Consider the following 20,323-nt stretch of genomic DNA (forward strand, 5'->3'; position numbering starts at 1 on the left):
GACTATTGTACGGGCAGGTGGACCAAAGCATTCCTGAAGCAGAGAGGGACGCCTTTTGAAAAAGCACTTCATCATCACACTTGGCACTCGCCTTGACCATTTATGGTAAGCACTTGGCTCTGTACCACACATTTTTGCTGGGATTACAGGACAAATCATTATGAAGCAATTTTACATGGAGAGGCTTTTCTACAAGTCTTAGACATTCCTTCTCAAATGACATACTCTCTCATGAAAGTTTTTGGAATATTTTCTTCACCGCTTTGCAGAAGTATTTGGAAAAAAGAAAGACAGGCACGCCAGAATCGGACTCTTCAGTAGCACGGCATGACAAGAGTGTTTTGGTAGGAAGCGTGGAATGTTTGGGGTGAAGTGAAATGCTGCTTAAGCGATGACGGACATTACATGCAAGCTACAGCCTGGTCAAGCACAACAGGATCTCAGAAGGCCAGGAATAGACCTTTGATGGTTGGAGGCCTTTTAGTCGGGGAATTGGACCGAATCACAGCGTAGCACGGGCGTGAGGTAGTGGCTGGGATGTTGACAGACATGGGAAGAGCTGATCTTTGGCTCAGCAAACAGACAGTAACCTACACCTGAGTGTCTGCTGGAGATAGCATGATAAGAACTCAACAACTCTATCTTCTTCACCACTTCCAGGTGGAGTCATAAACAGACAACAGTGCATTTGAACAAACTTTGAAAGAAACAAAACCATCGATATGTTTCTGTTTATTTCATAAGACTGTATATGACTTTTTTATTGTTGCGAATTTGTTTCACTTGCTCTTTTACAGCATCCCTTGGAAGAAAAATAAATCAACTTTACACACATAAATTTGCCACTTCTGATGTCTAACTGTTGTAAAGGTTCTTTGTTCCATACTAGAACCTTAGATCAAGGAACACACATGGCAGTAGTTAAAGCATGTCTTTAGGGCTTTGATACTGAATGCTCTTGAATATCAAAATCACATCACTGTCCATGGGAGTAACACTTCTCTGATTAGTTACTGCTGAAGAAAAAGTCAGACAGAAGTAATATTATACTAATAGGAGAAGGTACTAGGTTATCCACAAATGAGAGAAGTGGATGAGGTTCAAGTCCGGGCTTTGAACTTGAGGTTTCTTTTGAAACTGTAGAGCACTTGTCTGGCACCTGTGGGAGGAAGATGCCACGCCACTTCAGTTTCAGGCTCGCCACAAAGACACCAAATCTGGTCATAAACCCTGCTGAGATGAATACCTCCTGCATGATAGAACGTGAAGACATGTGCTGGGCAAACAGAAAACAGCTACTCCAGTCCAAGAAGCTGGGATGTTTTCCTAGGATGGCCGGGGGATGGTCTGATGCCACATTCCTGCGGCGTCTTTCCGACTTCCGCCCGATATTGACACACGCGGATGACAGGAAGGCCTGATACACCAGAGAGATTTGTGGGTGACTGATCCTGTGTGTACAAAATGTAGTGGCAGGGCACCAGGTGTCAAACAGTTATTTTCTCCCTTTTGGTCGACATTCCTACTAAATCCTTCCCTGTCAGGGCTAACATTTGTTATTTCATCACACAGGAAACAACTTACAACCATGTAGTTTGGATGGAAATACCTACAATTAAGTTGAAAATTCCTCTGTGGTGTGTGCTATTTTTGGGAAAACCGTCCCAATTTTTGTACCATAAACCGATTAACTGTGTAGCATCTGCCCATGGATCCTGACGACTCCGGCATTTACGAGGGACGCCTGACAGTTCAGTACAATACCGCTGTCAGCACACACACCTGTGGTTTGTAACACGGCACTATTTATCAATGACACGGCTGCAAACATAATTAGCACCTAATCAACATCAACACTTCAACAGCAGTAATTGGAGCCACTTAACGAGCAATAAAGGGCCTTTAATGATCACCTCACAAAGACTTGAGGCCAACACACAACAAGGACAAATTACAGCTACAAGCCTTTGATAGCTTTTTCTTGAACTAAGAATAAAGCAATTTCTTGCAATAAAATATCTATGAGATCAAAATTGACCCCGTCTGACTTAATGTAAACTCTGTGTCCCCTGTACTGAATTGATCAAACCATAACAATCAATACATTGAAGAACATTTAAGATGACACATGCAAAACAATTCCAGTCTACAAGGTAGAAATAAGGTCAGCGGTGACAAGTTATTTGTTTATTGCAGACTGACAAATGATTGTATACTGACTTCTTCCTTGGTGACGCAGACTTCTAGACTTGTGACAGGAGGTTAGATTTGTCAGTCCAATGTTAACAGAGACTACGAAATAGCAATAAATCAATACCCTTGTCCTTTCAGTAAACATTGCAGCATGCAATGAACAAGGAAAAGTTTCGAACAAAAGCTTCCTTTCAAAAGACACAACAGAAGTTCCAATTTTTGCTTAACTGTTAGATTAGCAAAGCTATGTCGAGTTAATGAAAGTAGTACTGGCAAATATAAAACTTTTCTCTGAAATGCCAAACCAGGTTAAGGATAAGCCCACAAAGGCTGCCCACTTGTGGTATTTTGAAGAGAGGGAAGAACTACGTTTGGACAGGGTTTTTCCACACGGAGAGCAGAGCAAACAAGCAAACTTTGCTCAGGCCGTGTTGAGCGGCCACTGACCAAATACCGGCCCGAGTGGGACCCGCCTCTTCGGGTAAATCACTGGGAAAACCACACAAGATGCTGTTCTCACAAAAGACACCCAAACAACAACCTGACCAGGGATACATGGAGATACAAAGAGATCAGATTGCAAGACAAAAACAGTACAAGAAAGCCTTACGGTGACAACTGTATCTATGATACGGAATCCCTAATGTTGGAAAGAAGCATACTCGCTTCAAAATATACTAGTCAGTGTAAAAGCCAACCAGACACGGAAAGTTGACTATGATATTGTGTTGACTTAAAAGTAGGACCCTATGGGGTAAACCGTAATGGTGTTTCCTTGTCCTGTGGATATGATTACCTGTTCAGACTGTTGACAAAACCTGACATGACTCTTGGTCAGTTATGCTGGAGTATTTAATGATTCATGCATTATCAAATAACTCACTGCCTTTGGTAAACAATAGGATCCAGTTAAAATATGTATTTTGTGGCATTGTATTTTCAATTTTTTTCCTACTGAGAATCCAGTAGATATTCATGTCAAAATAAAGAACCTGTCTTCTAGAAAAAGATATGACGTATTACCTCCACAAGACTACCACACACCATTGTATCAAGAGTCAATAACAGAGATGACATCTCACAAAGAATAACAGTAGATCTTCTAACATCTGACACAGAACATATCATAGAGCTAATCAAAATACCTACCTGCTGGATTGCTAAAACAACAAACATAAGAAATACAAGCTGAGTAGTCAGTTTCAGCATTGACCTACAGACATATAAACATACATGACATTGTAGAATATATGTTGCCACTTTCATTTTTACACTCTGAGACATTGGTATTCTATACGAAATGACACAGCTCCTGGCCATGGACGCTATCTTACTAAAAATTCAAGACTTCAAAGTCCTCTTTTTTGATGTGACAGCACAAAATTTTAACCTTCAACCTTCACTTTTGAATTCAGAATGCTTCCCTACAATATTTTGAACTCAGACTAAGTTCGACACTAGCAAGACAACTATCTAATTCCTCCCTTTAACTGACTGTAACATTCTAAATCCAGCCATTTCCAAGACACAGTAGGGGGGCCCAAAATCACACGTCCCATAATTCTTTGATACACCTCTCCACTCTTGCTAATTAACCACCTCCACCTGAAGGACACTTGATGACCTACTAAGAATAGCTCTACTCACCCTCCACTATTGTCTTGAGCTTCTTCTAGACATCCGAGAATGCAACTGAAGCGTTACCTGGTCCTGAGATTCCTTGGGAGTGATCTCAGGATGACTTAAGACCAGACGGTCAGGTCTATAGACACTTGGACTGACGTACACAGCAGAAGAATTTGGGCCACAAGCCCTGAGAATGCCTGAGACAACAAGCCAGGCATGAAGGTTCGGTGGGCATGGGAGAGGGTAATGGGTGGGGTATGTTAATCCCTGCTCTGTTAACCCCTTCTGTAAGAGTCTACTGTACCTGTAGCCTGCAGTCATCTCTCATCATCAATTAATTACAACTAATTAACCAAGGGGCAAGGTCGGGCATTCTTTTATGTTCACCTTTGCTGAATGAACTTTTACAAAGAAGGTTTGGAAGTCTATCTAGACTTGTTTTATGGCCATTTGAAGACACCTGTCAAGAACTACTCACGCGAATGCAGAAGCTACTTTGTGTTATTGAATTGATAACAGTCAATTAACTTGTGACAGCTATTATTGATAATGATATTGTCCTTCACAGCTTGAACTTTTACAAAGCTGACGTACAAGAAGATTTAAAAGTCAATAAAGATGTCAGTCAAAAACAAGGACATCTTATTGTAACTTCAAGATGTAGAAAAAACGTCTTTCTGCTATTCACCAGTTTTCTTCATTCATACTGTCTGGGTGAAAGAGATGGACTAGTCTACTTTGTTATTGGGGGTGGCCTACCCATATTGTATGATGAAAGTGAATACAGCACATGCACGCGGACACAAAACATATTGTATGTGGAGAAAACAAAGAGGGAGAATTTGACACTGCATTCCTGCGATGCCAAAAGCAACATGCCATCCCTGTACAGCCATACAATAGCCCAGAGACCTAGATTTGCTTGTGTGCATAGAATGGGAAATACGCTTGTTATTGAATATCTACTGGTATGAACAGTTGCTATGGCGAGTTATAATAACAATCAGCACAACTTGGCATAGACCTGAACCTCATTACACTTTATAAAATTGTCCTTTTAATCTGACCTTCACCAACTGCAGTACCAAATGAAAACAAGGTAGAGTAACCAAAAACAAACATAGAATGTTGCTTGATTATAGCGGTTATGAATGAGAGAGAACAACGCAGCCCTATCTAGATTCAGATTCTTTCACCTGTCTTTCCGGTAGTGCCTGGGTGGTAAACATTGCTTGAATCATACAGTTAGCTCTCTTTTCTGGACTCATGAACTGAACACACAGGTGGGAGGTGGCTAAGTTTGTGGCCTGTTTACATGTACATGATTCAGTAACTATAACAGGTACTTCTGAATCTAGATGTGAGAAAGATTGGTCAATAACTGGTTAATAGTTGTCTATTCTTCCTGTTGAATGTGACAGTTCAATAGAGGGGTAAAGGCAACATGATGCGGGCAATAGAATGTGCACTTTGCACAGCCAAACTTTGAAGCCTGGCTGCAAATGCATGGAATACATCAACATTTGCTGGAGGAAAATGCCTCATCACAAACCAATAACAAGAATGCCATTCAGGCTCGATTGTTGCTTGCAAAACGTAATTCCTGTATGATCAATGACTTTTGTGATCTATGTCTTGCAAAATGTCTCTCCACATGAAGTCACTGAAGAATAAGAACTAGGCCACATACTTAACCCAAGCGTTGCTGAGCTGTCATGGTTGTAGGGCTACAACGGAATACTAGTCATATCACAGAATTCTAAATGTCAGAACGTGACGATGAGAATAGAACAGAGAACACTACTAGGTTTCAGTTCCAGGGCTGCCCTAGAAAACTTCTTAACTATGCTAAGAAGGTATTTTGAGTCTGCTAACTGGGCATGTAAAAGGAAAGAAAGAGAGCATGTCAGCATATTCTCTGGGAGCACCTGCTTTAGTCCTTCTGTAAGTCTTTCCCTTTTAGGAAAGTTGCAGTGGATAAAAGACAAAACGATTGACACTGCTCCTAGGTACATGTAAACACGGGTTATCAGGAATGGTTGACTTAAGGCCGACCCTCCTGGACAATACTGGCATTTATCGATCGCTGTTAAAGCAGTCTTTGTTAGTCTGGGTCAGCTTGAATTTTTGAAGTGATCTACACTCTTTAGGGCGACGTAAGGACAATAGTTCTTTGCTAACGTGGAGAGATGGGAGTGAAGCCATTGCCTGTGAAAAATGTCTTTGATCTGTTCCTTTTTCCCCGGTGAGTCAAACACCTTACAGACTAAGCTCTTACTGTTAGCATGAGGAAAGGTTGTGAGAAAAGAATTTAAATGTAATTTGTGATCATTAGGCTGAGAATGAATACAGGAAAGCCTGTTCTAAATCTACAAAAACCAGACTGCAAACAAAACACATGGCAGCCACTTGAGATATACTGAATATATGGTCAGTGAACTGAAAAAATTATAAATTATGTAATTATGTTTGATGTACCTTCCATTGAGATAATGCTCTGAAGCTAAGACAATCATTAATGTTGCATGGGAAGTTGACACTCATTAGCCTGGCATTATGGGTGGCATCAAAAGAAACCTTCCTGTCATCAAAGAAAGAAGCAAGGACGTTTTCTTAACAACAATGACACTTTAACCTTTTCAAATGAACGACAATCAGCTTCTCATGCACAGATAGCAAGATAGCTGAGGCAAGAGTCGTTTGGAATCTAAAGTGGAGAACCGACGCTACGCTACTGCCCCACAGCCGAAGGTAGGGGGTTGGGTTACAGCCTCTTCAGGCGCACCTGTGCTTCAAAAACTTGCAAACACAAATCTACCATCACCTTAAACAAGTGCACAAGAATTGCAGCCTTACCTAGTCCCTGGCGAGACGAGTCTGGAGGGGGAAGTGGCACCAAGTTTTACCTCAACACCAACCTAAAGGCCAAAAACCTGCAGAAAATCGTGCCGCGGAATGCACAGCTTTGTGCCGAGAGGGGAAAACAAGCGAGCTCCACTCCACGAGGTGGGCTCAATGTCGGCGGCACATTGTGCACACGAAATGTAAGCTCACCCATTCATGCCTAATTGTGGTCACCAGGGCAACAGAAAACACTTCAAAGAATGGCGGGCCAGGTATTGGCTTACATGCCAAATACGGACATGGCAGGGGCAGAAGCGGTGTGAAGCCGCCCAGAACTGAGCTAGCTTGCTCTGTAAATGAAATTACGCCGTGTTGTTACATCCCTAACAGTGTGTTTGACAGTACCGACCAGTGAATGATGGCAGTTTATTATAGCGCTGTTACGAGCTACCTGGTTACCCTGTGCAAACGGGGCAGATTAGAACCCATGCATTTTTCCCACGGAGGTGCTCTGTAAACTTTGACCGCCGTTCAGTTTTCTCCTGAACATACAGGCTGGTATGATCATTGACTGAAGGGTTTCTGTCACGACTCAATGGCCGATTTTCAAGTGGCAGTGGACAGCACCTGTCTGAACTGAAACAACTGTAGCCACCATCTCAATGGCCTTTCTTCTTCTTCTTCAGAGATGCTCTTCAAAACAACTGTATTGGGTATCATTGGGGAGTGGGGTGTGGAGGGTATTTAGCCAATATGGCCTGGTTCTAAAATGACAGTCAATGAGGAAGCTGAAACAACACAAGTACCAGTTGGTCGATACATTTCCCTCTGGAATAAGTGTGTAAGGGGGATCTTTGAAACAGTTGGAGGTATAAGTATTTGATAATATTTTGTAATTCATGACAACTGACTCTAGTATGAGTGATTTAAAACTGCCAACTTTTGTATCAGATTTTGCCACTAGTAACATCTTCTTTTCCTGCTAGGACACTGAAAAAATGCATCATGAATTTCAAATTTACAACAAGATCAGTTCAATCTATGCATTAGTTTAAAATCCTTCAGTTTGATAACATTACACTGTTAAACCTGTTAAACTGTATGGAGAATTAGGCTTTTCCTTATTTGCACTGCTTGATTTGATCACTAAGACATCAAACGGATACTGGTTGTCCCTTAAACAACAATATTTACTCAGACATTAACACTGTGTGCCAATCACTGACATATTCTGTACCTTATCCTGTACAACTTCCCCTGACTTCCAGTTAGTGGTCTCATGATGTTTGGAGTGAAATTAGCAACCATCTTCAAAGATTCCAAGAAGTTACCGGTAATTTACAGAGCTGTCATTTCCATGAACCTGTTTTGGTGTCATATTCTTCAGACTATCATCAAAATACAGACCACCAAAGAAGTCAATTGAAAGAGTACAAAATGTAAAAACTACAGTAAGAGCTTTCTCTAGCAATTCTAACTGTATTTTCCCGACCCCAGAATACTACATGTCATGTAGCTACTCAATAGTAGTACTATACTTCCTATTGCCACAGGTGTGGCCTATCCTTTTGTTCTGTGTTCTTTCGTCCATAAAAGTCTCTGGCTACTGCACGACAAAGGTGCAGTGTTCAACAACAACATTACTGTAGCCATTGCTTTCCATGTGCAAGAAGCATACACATGTAAAGCTACATGACTTAAATTGTCCTTATTGTGGAAGATATTTATGTTGATTAAAGTATAAAGTGACAGTTGTACATCCTTGAGTTTAGAAAAACAACCATCACTCTATCGCAACTGAAAGTAATCCAACAGTTTCTCTAGAAATACAACAAACTGAGCTTTTTCTCCAAAATCTAGGTTATCAGAACATGAATAAGTAATGACAACTGAAAGCAGAGGTCGGAGTCATGCCAACAACTGACAAAATAAAATCAATCTAATTTTTCAAAGGTGTTTCAAACGTATTATTACTAAGCCCATAAATTTCAACACGAGTTCTTGCTATTGTATGTGAACAAAACCAGAAAGCTCGAAGGGGCAGCAAGACATAATCGTTTATTGTTTGCAGAGATGATGCTTTAGTGTCAAATATTTAAGACTGGAATGCAGTACCCCACCCAGACAATAATTACGACCTGACAGACATAGTAATGTCATCTATTCACATTTCACAGTTATTTCAAATTGTCCACCATTCAAAACTATAAAAACTGCAGCATTTCAGCCCAAAGGAATGTGTGTTGCTATGCTTAGAATGCAAGCTTACTGAAAATATTTGATGCAAACAGACAGGTAGAAATTCTTCACATTTTGACCGTACAACACCATTCTGTATCTGTGCACAATTATAGTCAACAACAAAGTAGGCTATACAAGCTAGACCAGCTATCTGACTGACAGAGCTACAAATTTATTCTCAGACTCACACTCATCTTTCAAAATGTGTGTCTAGTCTAAAGGATCCTGAAGTTTTGACCACTGTAGATCATGGTTTTCGAATACATAATATGATAGAAGGTAGTCTTTGGGCTAAGCAAAACACAAGACACGTTTGGACCCTTTGAAACTTTCTTGCGGAACTGCAGATGTTTATTTGTTTGTGACTTAATATAATATACTTTACTCAAAACCTTGTAGAAAGCAACAGAGTTACCAAGGACATACATGTGTGCAGTAATTTTTTCACAACAGACATTGGACAACACAAACTACCTGAAGTTCATGAATATGAAATACTAATTGATATCCATTTCTCACCTTTGCTGCGACAATGCTGAGTCCCATTCCGGAGCTGTTCTTGCTGAAGGACACATCGATGACCTCAGCTTCACCCTTGGGTGTGGGAGGGTAGCGACTTTCAGGGGTGTGCAGACTCTGAAAGGAGTCAACGCCCAACAAGCTCACAAAACATGCTCGGGAGTTCTTACCGTGCTAGGACACTTCTAAGGCCACACCATTCAAGGTTATTAGGAGATCAACCATTCTACAAGAAAAACGGAGTCAAGAAAAGGATTCTTAGTTTCACTTTTAGGTTCTTTGATTATTCTCATCACAGTGAAGTTACAGATTCATTTTGTACTTCAGAGAACACAGACGGATATTTCTGGAACATGTGTAGCGAGGTAACTTTGGAGAAATGACATACAGGAATATTTCCTGTCTGAAGGTGGAAGTTTGTATAAATCCTCCCATTACAATTATGGCAGACAATGAAAGAAACATACATGTACACATTCAACTTGAATTTACATGGCATCTTGGTGTGGCCTTAGAAAGTGCCAAACTGTGTTTAACTTTTATCATTAGAGGAATATTGCACATGCGACTGTATGTATGTGTAGCAGAGATGAGATGCAATTGCAATGTGTGTTAAGCATGCTTCATGCAAGGAGGAGTGAACATGCAGGGTAAGACGGTTGTGCTGCCATCTTCTGTATCCTCATGGTGCAGTGTGCTCAGTTCAGCAAGTAATAGAAGGCAAGGGAGTGAACTATACTAGAGGGTGCTCGCTATACATGTTAGTGTTAGTGAATGTTATTACTGTACACGGCTCTGGAATGTGTGGTGTAGCATATGAGCAAGCTGCTTGGCTGGTGTGTTGCTGATGTTGTGAATAAAGAAAAACAAAGGAAAACGAAAATCCTAAAGCTAAGATAAATAAACATTTACTACCTAGCTAAAACTGTAACTTGTTAACAGTGTAAAACATTACACTTTGCAGTTGAGCTGCTGGCAAAATGGAAATTAATCCGAGTATAATCCAGCACAAAGCATTACGATTAGCTTGTGGCTGCTGTGTGGAAGTAAAAGGAAAATTTTCGCACCTGTTTGACCTTGGGTGACCCCTGCAGAGCTGCCATCGGTTCCCACTTTGCATTATGGGATTGCCAAAGTTAAAGATTTTGTTTTTCCTCTTAAAAACATAAGAAGAAACTGGATGCAAAGTGGTTTGCTTCTATGGGGAATTTTTTGTTTGTTTTGTTCATTTTTTTTCTCTTGTCATAAAAACACAACTAATGCACATGTCAGACCCCAGTGGTTGGTGGAGGGGGGAGTGAAAGAAATTTCAAGTACTGCAACATCTTCATAGATTTGCAGGACTTTCTCAAGAAAAAACTTTTATTCATGTGTTTCAGAGGTTTTATTCTTCTCTCCAAGATCAAAAGACATCCAACTTATCATTCACAAGAAAAGTAGGAGTATCCAATATTTCTCTCAGTTTGTCTGAGTGTTGAAAGCAATATAGTCATTCCCCCCTCTCCCCTCCCCACAAGGGATTCCATTGACATGTACATGATGACAGCTCTGCCTACATGCAGAAAATGTGTGAGAAGTGCACCTGTTCCGAGCCTTGAAAAGAAGGGTGTCCCTCGGGATGTACCTGTTGAGAAACACTGCGTAATTTCTCCTTGGGAATCTGTTCTCCCGGGGAGCCCATGTTCCGTGCTGCCTCCTGGGCCTCCGGCGTGAAGTAGATTGTCCACACTCCGGGCGCGTTCGGATGGACGTTCATCCGCACAAGGCCTGTTGTGGAACACTTCGTAAGTGAACAAACCACACAAGGCTACACTGTCTTATGGTTTAAGGTTGGAAAGGGGCAATGAAAGAAAGTCAAGAGAGATTTCAGACTTCTGGGACATTTAAAAATTTCGAATTTGAAATGACCAGTATAAGCAGAACATTACCTCAACTTAATCAAGACTACATGATTGAATATATCAGTCAAAAATTCCGTATTCATCATTTTTGTGTGTATGTGTTAAAAACTTGAACTCTCCCAAGACGAATAGAGCCGAAGACATCAAAATCTTATGATTAAAGTGACCAGTTGATTCTTGAGAAAAACAAATAAATTTGAAACCAGACAAATTCCATCTCAGCACTGTCACTGTCCGAAAGCTATGAATGATGAAGTGACCAGTATTATTTGACTTTAGAATGATATAACAGCCACAAAGTCCTAACCAGCTGACACCAGAGGGTCGAGGAACTCCTGCAGTCCTGTGGGCACGCCGCGGACGATGTCGCAGGAGTACCCGTCCTCGGGGAGGAGGAACGGCAGCTGCAGGTCAGAGTCCTCCTCCAGACGCACGTCACCGCCATCGCTCCGCGTCAGCTCGTCAGCCGTGTTCTCAGCAACAGACACCACGCTCTCTATCAGGTCCTGGGGAAGGTAACGGGAGAAATTAGGGAGGAACTGGAAACAATCACAAATGGCTACTTTTAAGCCATGATGAGTACCAATTGAAAAAGATATTAGCATGATTCTGAAACTATCGTTGTGGCATCAGATGCCCAAGTGGTTAGGCAAGTGGATAAGAGATTAGGAGGTCATGGGTTCGACTACTAGCATTACTGTCAAGACATTGCGTCCTTGGGAAAGGAACTTTACACAACTTTCCTCACTCCATCCAGGTGTAAGATGGAGCATGGAAGAAGATGGGTGATGGAAGAAGAGGGATGGGCTCTGTCTTCTAATACTGTACCCTATACTATAGATACATTGAACTAACCCACAGCCCCTATGGCCACAAAAAGGCTATAGAGCTACCTTTAACTATTTCTTTCATACAGACATGGTTGGTCCATATCCACCTGTTTTGAGGTTTTATTCTCTGTACTAACCTGTGGTATTCTAGGTTCATTAGGGTCTGGCCTGTACTGTTCCAGCAGTGCGCGCAGCTGCATGGAGTTGAGCTTGAAGCAGGTGCTGCTGATGGAGGCAATGTCCTCTGCAGAGTGTTTGGGTGCCTGTAGTAGGTGTGCCGCCTGGACAGGGGTGGAGAGCAACACATGAATATTTTGTATAAATACTACATATTACATGTACATGTAGGTTGAACTGAGGAAATTGTTAGTTGGAAACAGATGTTTCCTCAGAGCATCATGATTCACATACTGTATGAATATTTCTGCAATTTTCTGTTTTACGGTATCTCACTTTCTGAATAAAATGGGTGGAAAATCATCTGCTAAGAAAAAAATACAAGACCATGTCATTGACGTACAAATTTAATACATGACCATGTATGCAGGATAACGTTGACACATAAAATAAAGACTTTCATGTTTTTTTCGTTCATATGTGTTTACAAAAAAGTACTTTTGCCACAATGAATCAGCAAAACTTTCACAAGGAAAGTACAAAGAGGACTTTTTTCTGCAATAAGAAGAGGGCTCTTTTGCATTGACGTCCTTGTAACATGAGGAGCACAATGCCATGTGATTCTTGACTTGTCAATGGTTTCCTGTGATCCATAACTTCTGCCCTTCCCAGAATGACGTAAACACCTTTTTAAAAAAACAGTCGTTATCACCTGGGACAATGCCAGGCCCTATGCCTGGTTTCCTCCCACATGCTGTGTTATGTTTCCTATTGTCCGCTCTATTTGTTTGGAGAGGATCTTAACCAGATTACCATCGGCTTAAGCCACCTCCCACATGGTGAGGGATACAGTGGTCCTGATGGGCGTCACTTATAAACTGGACGCTGACATCTCAGATTTCTGCAGTGACCACTAGAGATGAGAGGCCTCTTGTACCGAGAAGAAAACACACTTCTCTTCCACTTGGGGGTTCAAGTGTTGCCTTGTCAACCCAAACAAACACAGTCATGCTCGGGACATACAGATCTAGTAACTTGTTAAGCACCAATTTTTGGCCGTTAAATGAAGGTGGGAGAAGAAATAAAAGATACTGTAGCCCACTAGAAAAATAGCAATTACTAATAAGCTAATTTAGTCAGAAGCTGAGTAAAGTGGTTAACAATAAAGTGGTTAGCTTGTTTTCAAAAGAAACATTCCACCAAGAAATGTAAATATGCTGTCATGGGGAATAGAACCCTGAACCTTTGGATGGAGAGGATGTAGTATGTACATTACCTGGATGACCCGGCAGAGATGGCAGTCTGCGGCTAGCTCCAGGCCCTGTTTCTCTGCCCACAGTTCCACCCTACCCAGGCGCCGCTTCAGGCGCAGCCCCCACATCCGGGTACACAGGCCCAGGTGGGGTTCCATCACAACCTACAGAAGAGGAGACAACACAGTCATCAGTACCTTAATGTTTTAGGGTCTTGAACAAAGTAGTTATTAATTTCAAACTTGGCACAGAAAAAGGGAGCAAAAACCTGACAACTCGAGACCTCAGCCTCTAGATTTCAGTTTCATAACTTATTGGAAAAGTCATTTTATCAACAGTGCTTAACAGATGTATGGTGTCAATGTAAATAACAGAAAATGTAGCTGTTGCTATTACAACATTCCAATTTTAAAAGTCTACAACTTGAAGACATAACATATTGTGGATGAATGCATAAAAACCATAACTAAATACAGATAAAAGTAGAAGGCTGATGGGCTATATGGTAACCTTAAATCCATGTTATTAACCTTTTCATTGCCCACATGTACCTATGACTGGGGGTTACTGTCCTTACCTTGTTGAAGAGCCACATGTTGATGAAGTGGAAGAGTTGTGAGAAGAGCTGTATGGTCAGAGCTGCGTTAACTCGGCAGCGGCGTAGGAGGGACATGGCCGATGACAGGGTGTTCAACACATCACCTGAGGAAATGTGTACTTGTATTAAATAAAGTATCAGCTAGTCAATAAATGGCATGTATGGACCACAATTGAATTCAAAGCCTTTATTTATTCTTGATACCTTGTTTGGCCACATAGACACTTTCCAACAATTATTCTAAAACTCAAGACTAAGGAGCAGTGCTGCAATATTATCTCCAAAAAATTTCTGGTACTGGTAACTTTCCTGGTACTTACAGAAATATCCACTTGTCATAATGTAAGCTGTCAAACTTTTTTCTTTCATCTTTGGTCAGGAATTAAACTTCAGTAGACAATAATAATCACAATTTTAAGGACGAAAGGACTGATTCCTACCGATGTTGGGTTTGCCCCCCTTCATGCCAGAGTTGGGGGAGAGCCAGCGTCCACTGATCCGGGCAGGGTTCTCCTTGGCGCTGGTACGGAATGAGCGCTCAGACGAGTGGGCGCTGTGGTCACCATCATCTGTTACAAAAACAACAGGAAGGACATTACAGTACTGACAAGGGAGTGTACCGTGTCAAAGCCTACAATCTAGTGTTGAACAGTATAAAATACTGTTGAATTATAGGCTGAATCCACATAGCAGATACACAGGGATAGGGATACATTGTATCTAGAAATTAAAGTATACAGGATCAAATTGGTTAGACAAGTATTTGAGCCAACGGAGCAATTCCTTAGTCAAAAAGTCTTTCAGTAAGAGAGATATCAAAAGACAGACACAGTGTAATAAACAACAATCATCAATCAAGTAAGAATGACATGATTACAATAACATAACAGTGATCTAAATTTGTGATGAGTCTCGGCTTAGAAGCTCAGAAAACTATCAGAAATGCATGAGAGCTGCAGCAACCCAGCATTTTTTTAGTAAAATACATTCTACAAACATGAGATGGAGCTATAATGTATGAGTGAGTGAAGAGGACAGATAGAACAGTAGTATGTGTAGACAGGAAGAGATGCAGCACTAACTGTGAATTTGTACATCAGCTGGTATCCTGGTAAGCATGGAGTCAGCTAGCCACAGGACAGAAACATTCAGTTTACCATCAATCTGGCACATGCACATTCCCAAACACTAACCATCCAACTATTCATTATCAAAATCTATTGACAAGCAGCAATGTGTTGAATTATACAAGCAAACAGTAAACAAAAAGAATGAACAGTACTATACACGCATCAAGTTAGAAGTTTCATGTATGGCTTCTTCTTCTTAAAACCTAAAATAAATGCTTAGAAGAATTCATGCAGAAATAATAACTACTCTGTACAACTTGCCAGAGGAAGGCTTTGAATGTTCGAGCCAAAGTTTATGACAGTCATGAATGAGGGATGGAATGAGACATGACAATGAACAAGTAGAGATGATTGTAGCATAGCCTTGTCTAAAACATGCAGGAGTTAAGATAGAGCAGAATAGAAGTTGAGAAAACAGAGAGTTGGCACAAGCTTCAACCTGTCTCTAAGGGAAGTTGTTCGCAGCTCTTAGTGACGGCGCGGGTTGTTTCAGACTGAGCGTTCAGGACAGGTTCTGACTTGGCGCGAGATTTGTTGCGTAGTTTCCTTCGACCGAGACAGCAGAAGATCGGGACGGCTGGACTACAACTGGCTGAACGCGCTTTGGAGGAAATTTTCTTGTTCATTATGTCAAAGACAGTGAACACTTCTGTTTTGCCCAAATTTGCCAATGTCTTTACTATGTACATTTTGTATGTACAGTATACATGTATTTGGAAACAGAGATTGGTGTTCTAAATATCTTAGAGATGTCTGAATTTGACATGTCTTCTTGCATATTTTGACTCCAAGTTGAACAGATATATGAGTACCAAAAGCAAGAGGTTGGCAAATTTTGCATCTGAGAAATTTTCCAAGCCAAACAACAGTTGCAGCCCAATATAAGCCAAAAAGCAGCCCTGGCACTATTAGTAATATGCTCAAGCCAACCTGGAAAGTGCCAATGTCCATTGAGTGTACCAAATTTGCTCTGCAGTGCAGAAAAAAAGCCAAGAGTCTTAGGGATTGCTGCTTTTCATGTATATTGGGGGGATGCCCAATAAAGCCTCAATCCTTAATCAAAATTTAACCTGTTCAGCTGCTTTAGATGCAGTTTCACTGTACGATGAAGCCGTCATTCAAAATCTTACTACATTGTTGTACTTCCAAAGACAATAATGACACTCTTATAATCCAGCTATAGTATAAAAGCCATGACCTCTATAGACATTTCAGCAAAAGCCATAAGGAAGTTTTGTCATAACTGCAACTTGGTGTCAACTTTAACCCTCCCACTGCCAAGGGTCATTGAAAAGAAAACTTTTCAGTTGGCCTGTGACATTGGGAGGGTTAAACTTTTGTCTTTCTTAGTGCTTAGAGACAGCTTGAAACGCTTGCATGCTACACTGCGCAACACAGCTGCATATCTGTCAAAGTTTTGCCATGAAAGGCTTTGCCATAAGTGTTTGGCTGCCAAACAACCGCACTGTGGAAGGAGGAATTTTTTCATCTTGGGAAATTCAATCTACTTGACAGATACGCAGCTGACCAACCTATGGGAAGGTAGCCGGGGCTGTTGCTAGGGTGATAGGCATGATAGTTGAGAAAGATGGGCAGGTCACGCATGTCTAGGAAGCTTCCCAGTTTCCAGCCTGCCTCCAGCATCCAGAAACGCCCCTGGTCAGCATCGCTCGGCTTTACTGGCTCAAGGAACCATGGGAAAGCAGCACACATGGACACATCACAGAACGGGGTAGCAGAGAAAGTGGGTATGGGGTGGGTGGGAGTGATGTGGACAGACAGAATAAGAGAATCACAATGAAAGAGAACACACGTGGAAAGACAAGGAGAAACAGAAGAGTTTGTAGGTACAAAAATGAGGACAGTTTGAAGTGGGGATAAAAAAAAATAAAGAGATGAAGAACAAGATGTGAGACATACAAAGAACATGTACATGTAAATGACTTATGATAGTTATCACCTAAGCATGTGCAAACTATGACATTGCAGAAGATCTAGAAATAGGTGAAGCAATGCAAAGATGAATATACAAATGTATAACACACTTGTGCAAAACAATGACCTGAATGGACAGCAAAATGTAAGAAACCAACACACATTGACAGAAACTGATGAAGATGTCCAACAAATTCAGTTCAAAATACTGAATGAAAACAAATTCTTCATGGAACATTTATTCACATAGAAGCTGAGTGTGTTTCCTGGAGGTTACTGCAGATCCAGGTGAGTTCATTACCTGTCAGGGACTCCTCATCCTCCTGGTCTGCCTCTGAAGACTCGTCCAGGAAGGCTGGCATGGACGCCCTCAGCTCACGGGTCATACACTGCACCAGGTACCTGCAGCCACAAATAACCAGGTTATACCAGTTCAGAAAAGGACAAGACACAGCCAGGACTTGTATTATCAACCAAGAATTAAGGAACTTAATAATACGTCAGTTCCTCAGAGGGCTAATTATTAAGATATGGTAAGATAATCTTGATCTAACTTGGTAAAGCTTGATCCAGCTATACTGTATGACAAGAATCCTTTTCATCATGTTGGTAAATCACTGTTCAACAAGGTTCATTGTACACAAACAGCATACAATTGCCTGCCGACATTTCGATGACCGTTTGTCACCTCGTTACAGTAGTTTTACTTGACAGAGATGCTGACCTGAATGCCATCTGTACGGCATCCCCCAGAATTCCCTGTGCCTCCTGTGTCTGGCGAGACGTGTCCCTGTCCATCTTGAGGAAGTGGAGCAACTCAGAGGCGTTGGCCATCCAGAAGGCCAGGACTCCCGCAATGGCACTGCCCTCCTGAACACAACAAAAAGTACAACATGTAATGCTGTAGAGTTGGAACTAGTTAAATTGAGAAATAAGTCTGTACTGTCATCCATCATAATCACGGTTCTATGATCTTCGAAAAACAAGACAAAGCATGAAAATCATATATTTTAGACTTCCCGGAAGTGTTTTGAATTTTTGTGAATGTAACTATTGGAACTGTGGAGGGAATCGTATGAATTGCAATTTGATCAGGTATTACACCATTTCCTGAATTCCTCCACATACTACCCTTCAGGCTTGACCTACCTCCCATCCTCCATGTAACCGTCACAACTTGGACATGAAACACAAAAACTCACATATCAGCCACCCAAAACAATACTTCTGTGACTGGAAGTAGGAAAAAAAAGACTACCTGAATTGTCCTGCTGATCATACTGGCCACTCTGATGGTCATGGAGTTCAGCCTGTGTAGCCTCTCCGCAGCCGTCTGGACGTTCCTGGCGTCCGAGGCGATACGATGCCTGGCCGCCATGTACAGGGTGTAGGTCGGGGCCAGTTTGAACTGGACAGCAGCTCCATTGACTTCACTGATCACCTGCGACAGCAGCTGTTCTTCAGCTGCGAAGGGGAACAGCACAATACAATTTGTACCCTCTGAAGCCGTATAACATAATGTTATGTAGCTGTAAATTAGGCTAAACACAAGTAAGTTCTGGACTTCAATGCAGATATAGCTACATTTTGATACAAGAAATTGTGCAACCATAATATAGTAGTTACTGCACAAAAAACAGAAGACAAAAATGTAGAAAATGCTGTCAGGAGAAAACTTCACTGCTAATAGATAGGAAAGTCTTTCATGTAATTTGCGTAATGACCACTAGAGGGCGCTTCAAGTAAAGGTGACTTACTGCTGTCCCTGTACTCTATAGAGGCTGGCAGCACAGTCTCAAAGGGGATGTTGGACCTGAAGAGGTTAGAGCAGCAATGTTGTAAGGGTTGTTATGATATCACATTTCATATATTCTGAACTTTCAGACAATGGACATCACAACAACAGTCATAAGAATTACTGACGACTACAATGTCCTAAGATGTCCCCAGTATTATGAATGTTACACTGCAACAAGGTTGTTAAAGCTAACACATGAAGAATGTAGCATCAAACCAGTATTACTTGCAAATAAGCTACGTAGCTAGGAGAGGGCCAAAGTCAAGGCAATTTAAGCTCAGTCTACACTGTAGGCCTGTGCACAGTCCGAATACACAATCACCACAGTTGGTAATTGCAATAATTCTGATGTCTGTAGTAAAACCTTGCTTACCGTGTGAGGAAAGATGCTGACTTCCATACCATAAGGCCACACCAATTTAATTTCTTGGTTAACGGATTTTTCTAGAAAAATAATGGAGCGGGCGAGCGAAAAAAAAAATAAAAAATAAAAACAGGCCTAGGCATCGTATTACGGCCCAAAATGGTACGATAGGAGCCATGAAGTCAACACACCAGGCTGGTTCAAAATTTAAACAATGAATTTTGAACTTTTAATGATACCACTGCATTGAAAGATGGAATAACTGTAACAACTAGGATGAAAAGGTCTGTTTTCAACTGTTCAGGGCAAAATATGAGCATTTTGCAGTTGATTCTGGATTTTTATTTTTATTTGCAAATCTGAAAAAAATGAAGCGCTGAATCCGTTAACCAAGAAATTAAATTGGTGTGGCCTAAGGACGTTTTCGATAGAGCACTATTTTCATAAACCTATTTTCTCAACAGTCAGTTCTATAGCTAAACAGTTCAACACAGACATATGATTGTGACCTCGATGACCTTAATTTTCCTGAGAAATCTACATACAAATTGTCTGCACTGCTCACAGTACGTGCTTTTTTACACTCTACATAATATATGTATTCTAGTCACTTATTTCATCTCTAAAAACATGAGAAAAAAAGCAATTGTAGGATCATTTTACTATTGCCAATGCTACAAAGCCATGACAACTTCATCTACACAAACACAGATAGCAGGGTGTCCTTACCTGACTGGTGGCATGTGTTCAGGTGGGACGTCAACTGGCCTCTCTTGTAGGCCTCTTGGAGGTGTCTTTAGGGGGAAGAAGAAAACGTCACTTAACTGTCAAACAATTTTGTTTCCTAAATAGCATCATATAGTTCTTACAACTAGACTCTTGTATTGTGTTGCCACAAGACAGTACATGAAAGTAATAATTCATAGGGATATCTATAATTCAGACCCGAATGTATTATACCAACTGTAATTGTT

The 20,323-nt window shown here is 41.1% G+C and overlaps 1 protein-coding gene across 4 annotated transcripts in view; it reads right to left on the bottom strand.

Annotated features, from left to right (window-relative positions):
- Positions 1-20,323, bottom strand: part of LOC109469128 (afadin-like) — a 72,383-nt gene that overhangs the window by 14,567 nt on the left and 37,493 nt on the right. For 3 of the 4 annotated variants that reach the window (XM_019767518.1, XM_019767520.1, XM_019767517.1), the window contains exons 13-24: positions 20,079-20,143; positions 18,945-19,000; positions 18,446-18,651; positions 17,912-18,057; positions 17,489-17,589; positions 14,563-14,691; positions 14,102-14,226; positions 13,548-13,688; positions 12,292-12,435; positions 11,632-11,830; positions 11,006-11,190; positions 9,424-9,540 (exon numbers count right to left, since the gene is read on the bottom strand). In XM_019767518.1, coding sequence (XP_019623077.1) covers positions 9,424-9,540; positions 11,006-11,190; positions 11,632-11,830; positions 12,292-12,435; positions 13,548-13,688; positions 14,102-14,226; positions 14,563-14,691; positions 17,489-17,589; positions 17,912-18,057; positions 18,446-18,651; positions 18,945-19,000; positions 20,079-20,143 — 1,614 coding nt within the window. The remainder of the gene's footprint in view (positions 1-9,423; positions 9,541-11,005; positions 11,191-11,631; positions 11,831-12,291; positions 12,436-13,547; positions 13,689-14,101; positions 14,227-14,562; positions 14,692-17,488; positions 17,590-17,911; positions 18,058-18,445; positions 18,652-18,944; positions 19,001-20,078; positions 20,144-20,323) is intronic. The other variant, XM_019767519.1, reaches the window with a different exon arrangement.

The sequence above is a fragment of the Branchiostoma belcheri genome, unplaced genomic scaffold, assembly GCF_001625305.1.
Source record: "Branchiostoma belcheri isolate BF01 breed outbred unplaced genomic scaffold, Haploidv18h27 scaffold20, whole genome shotgun sequence".
NCBI classification, from domain to species: Eukaryota; Metazoa; Chordata; class Leptocardii; order Amphioxiformes; family Branchiostomatidae; genus Branchiostoma; species Branchiostoma belcheri.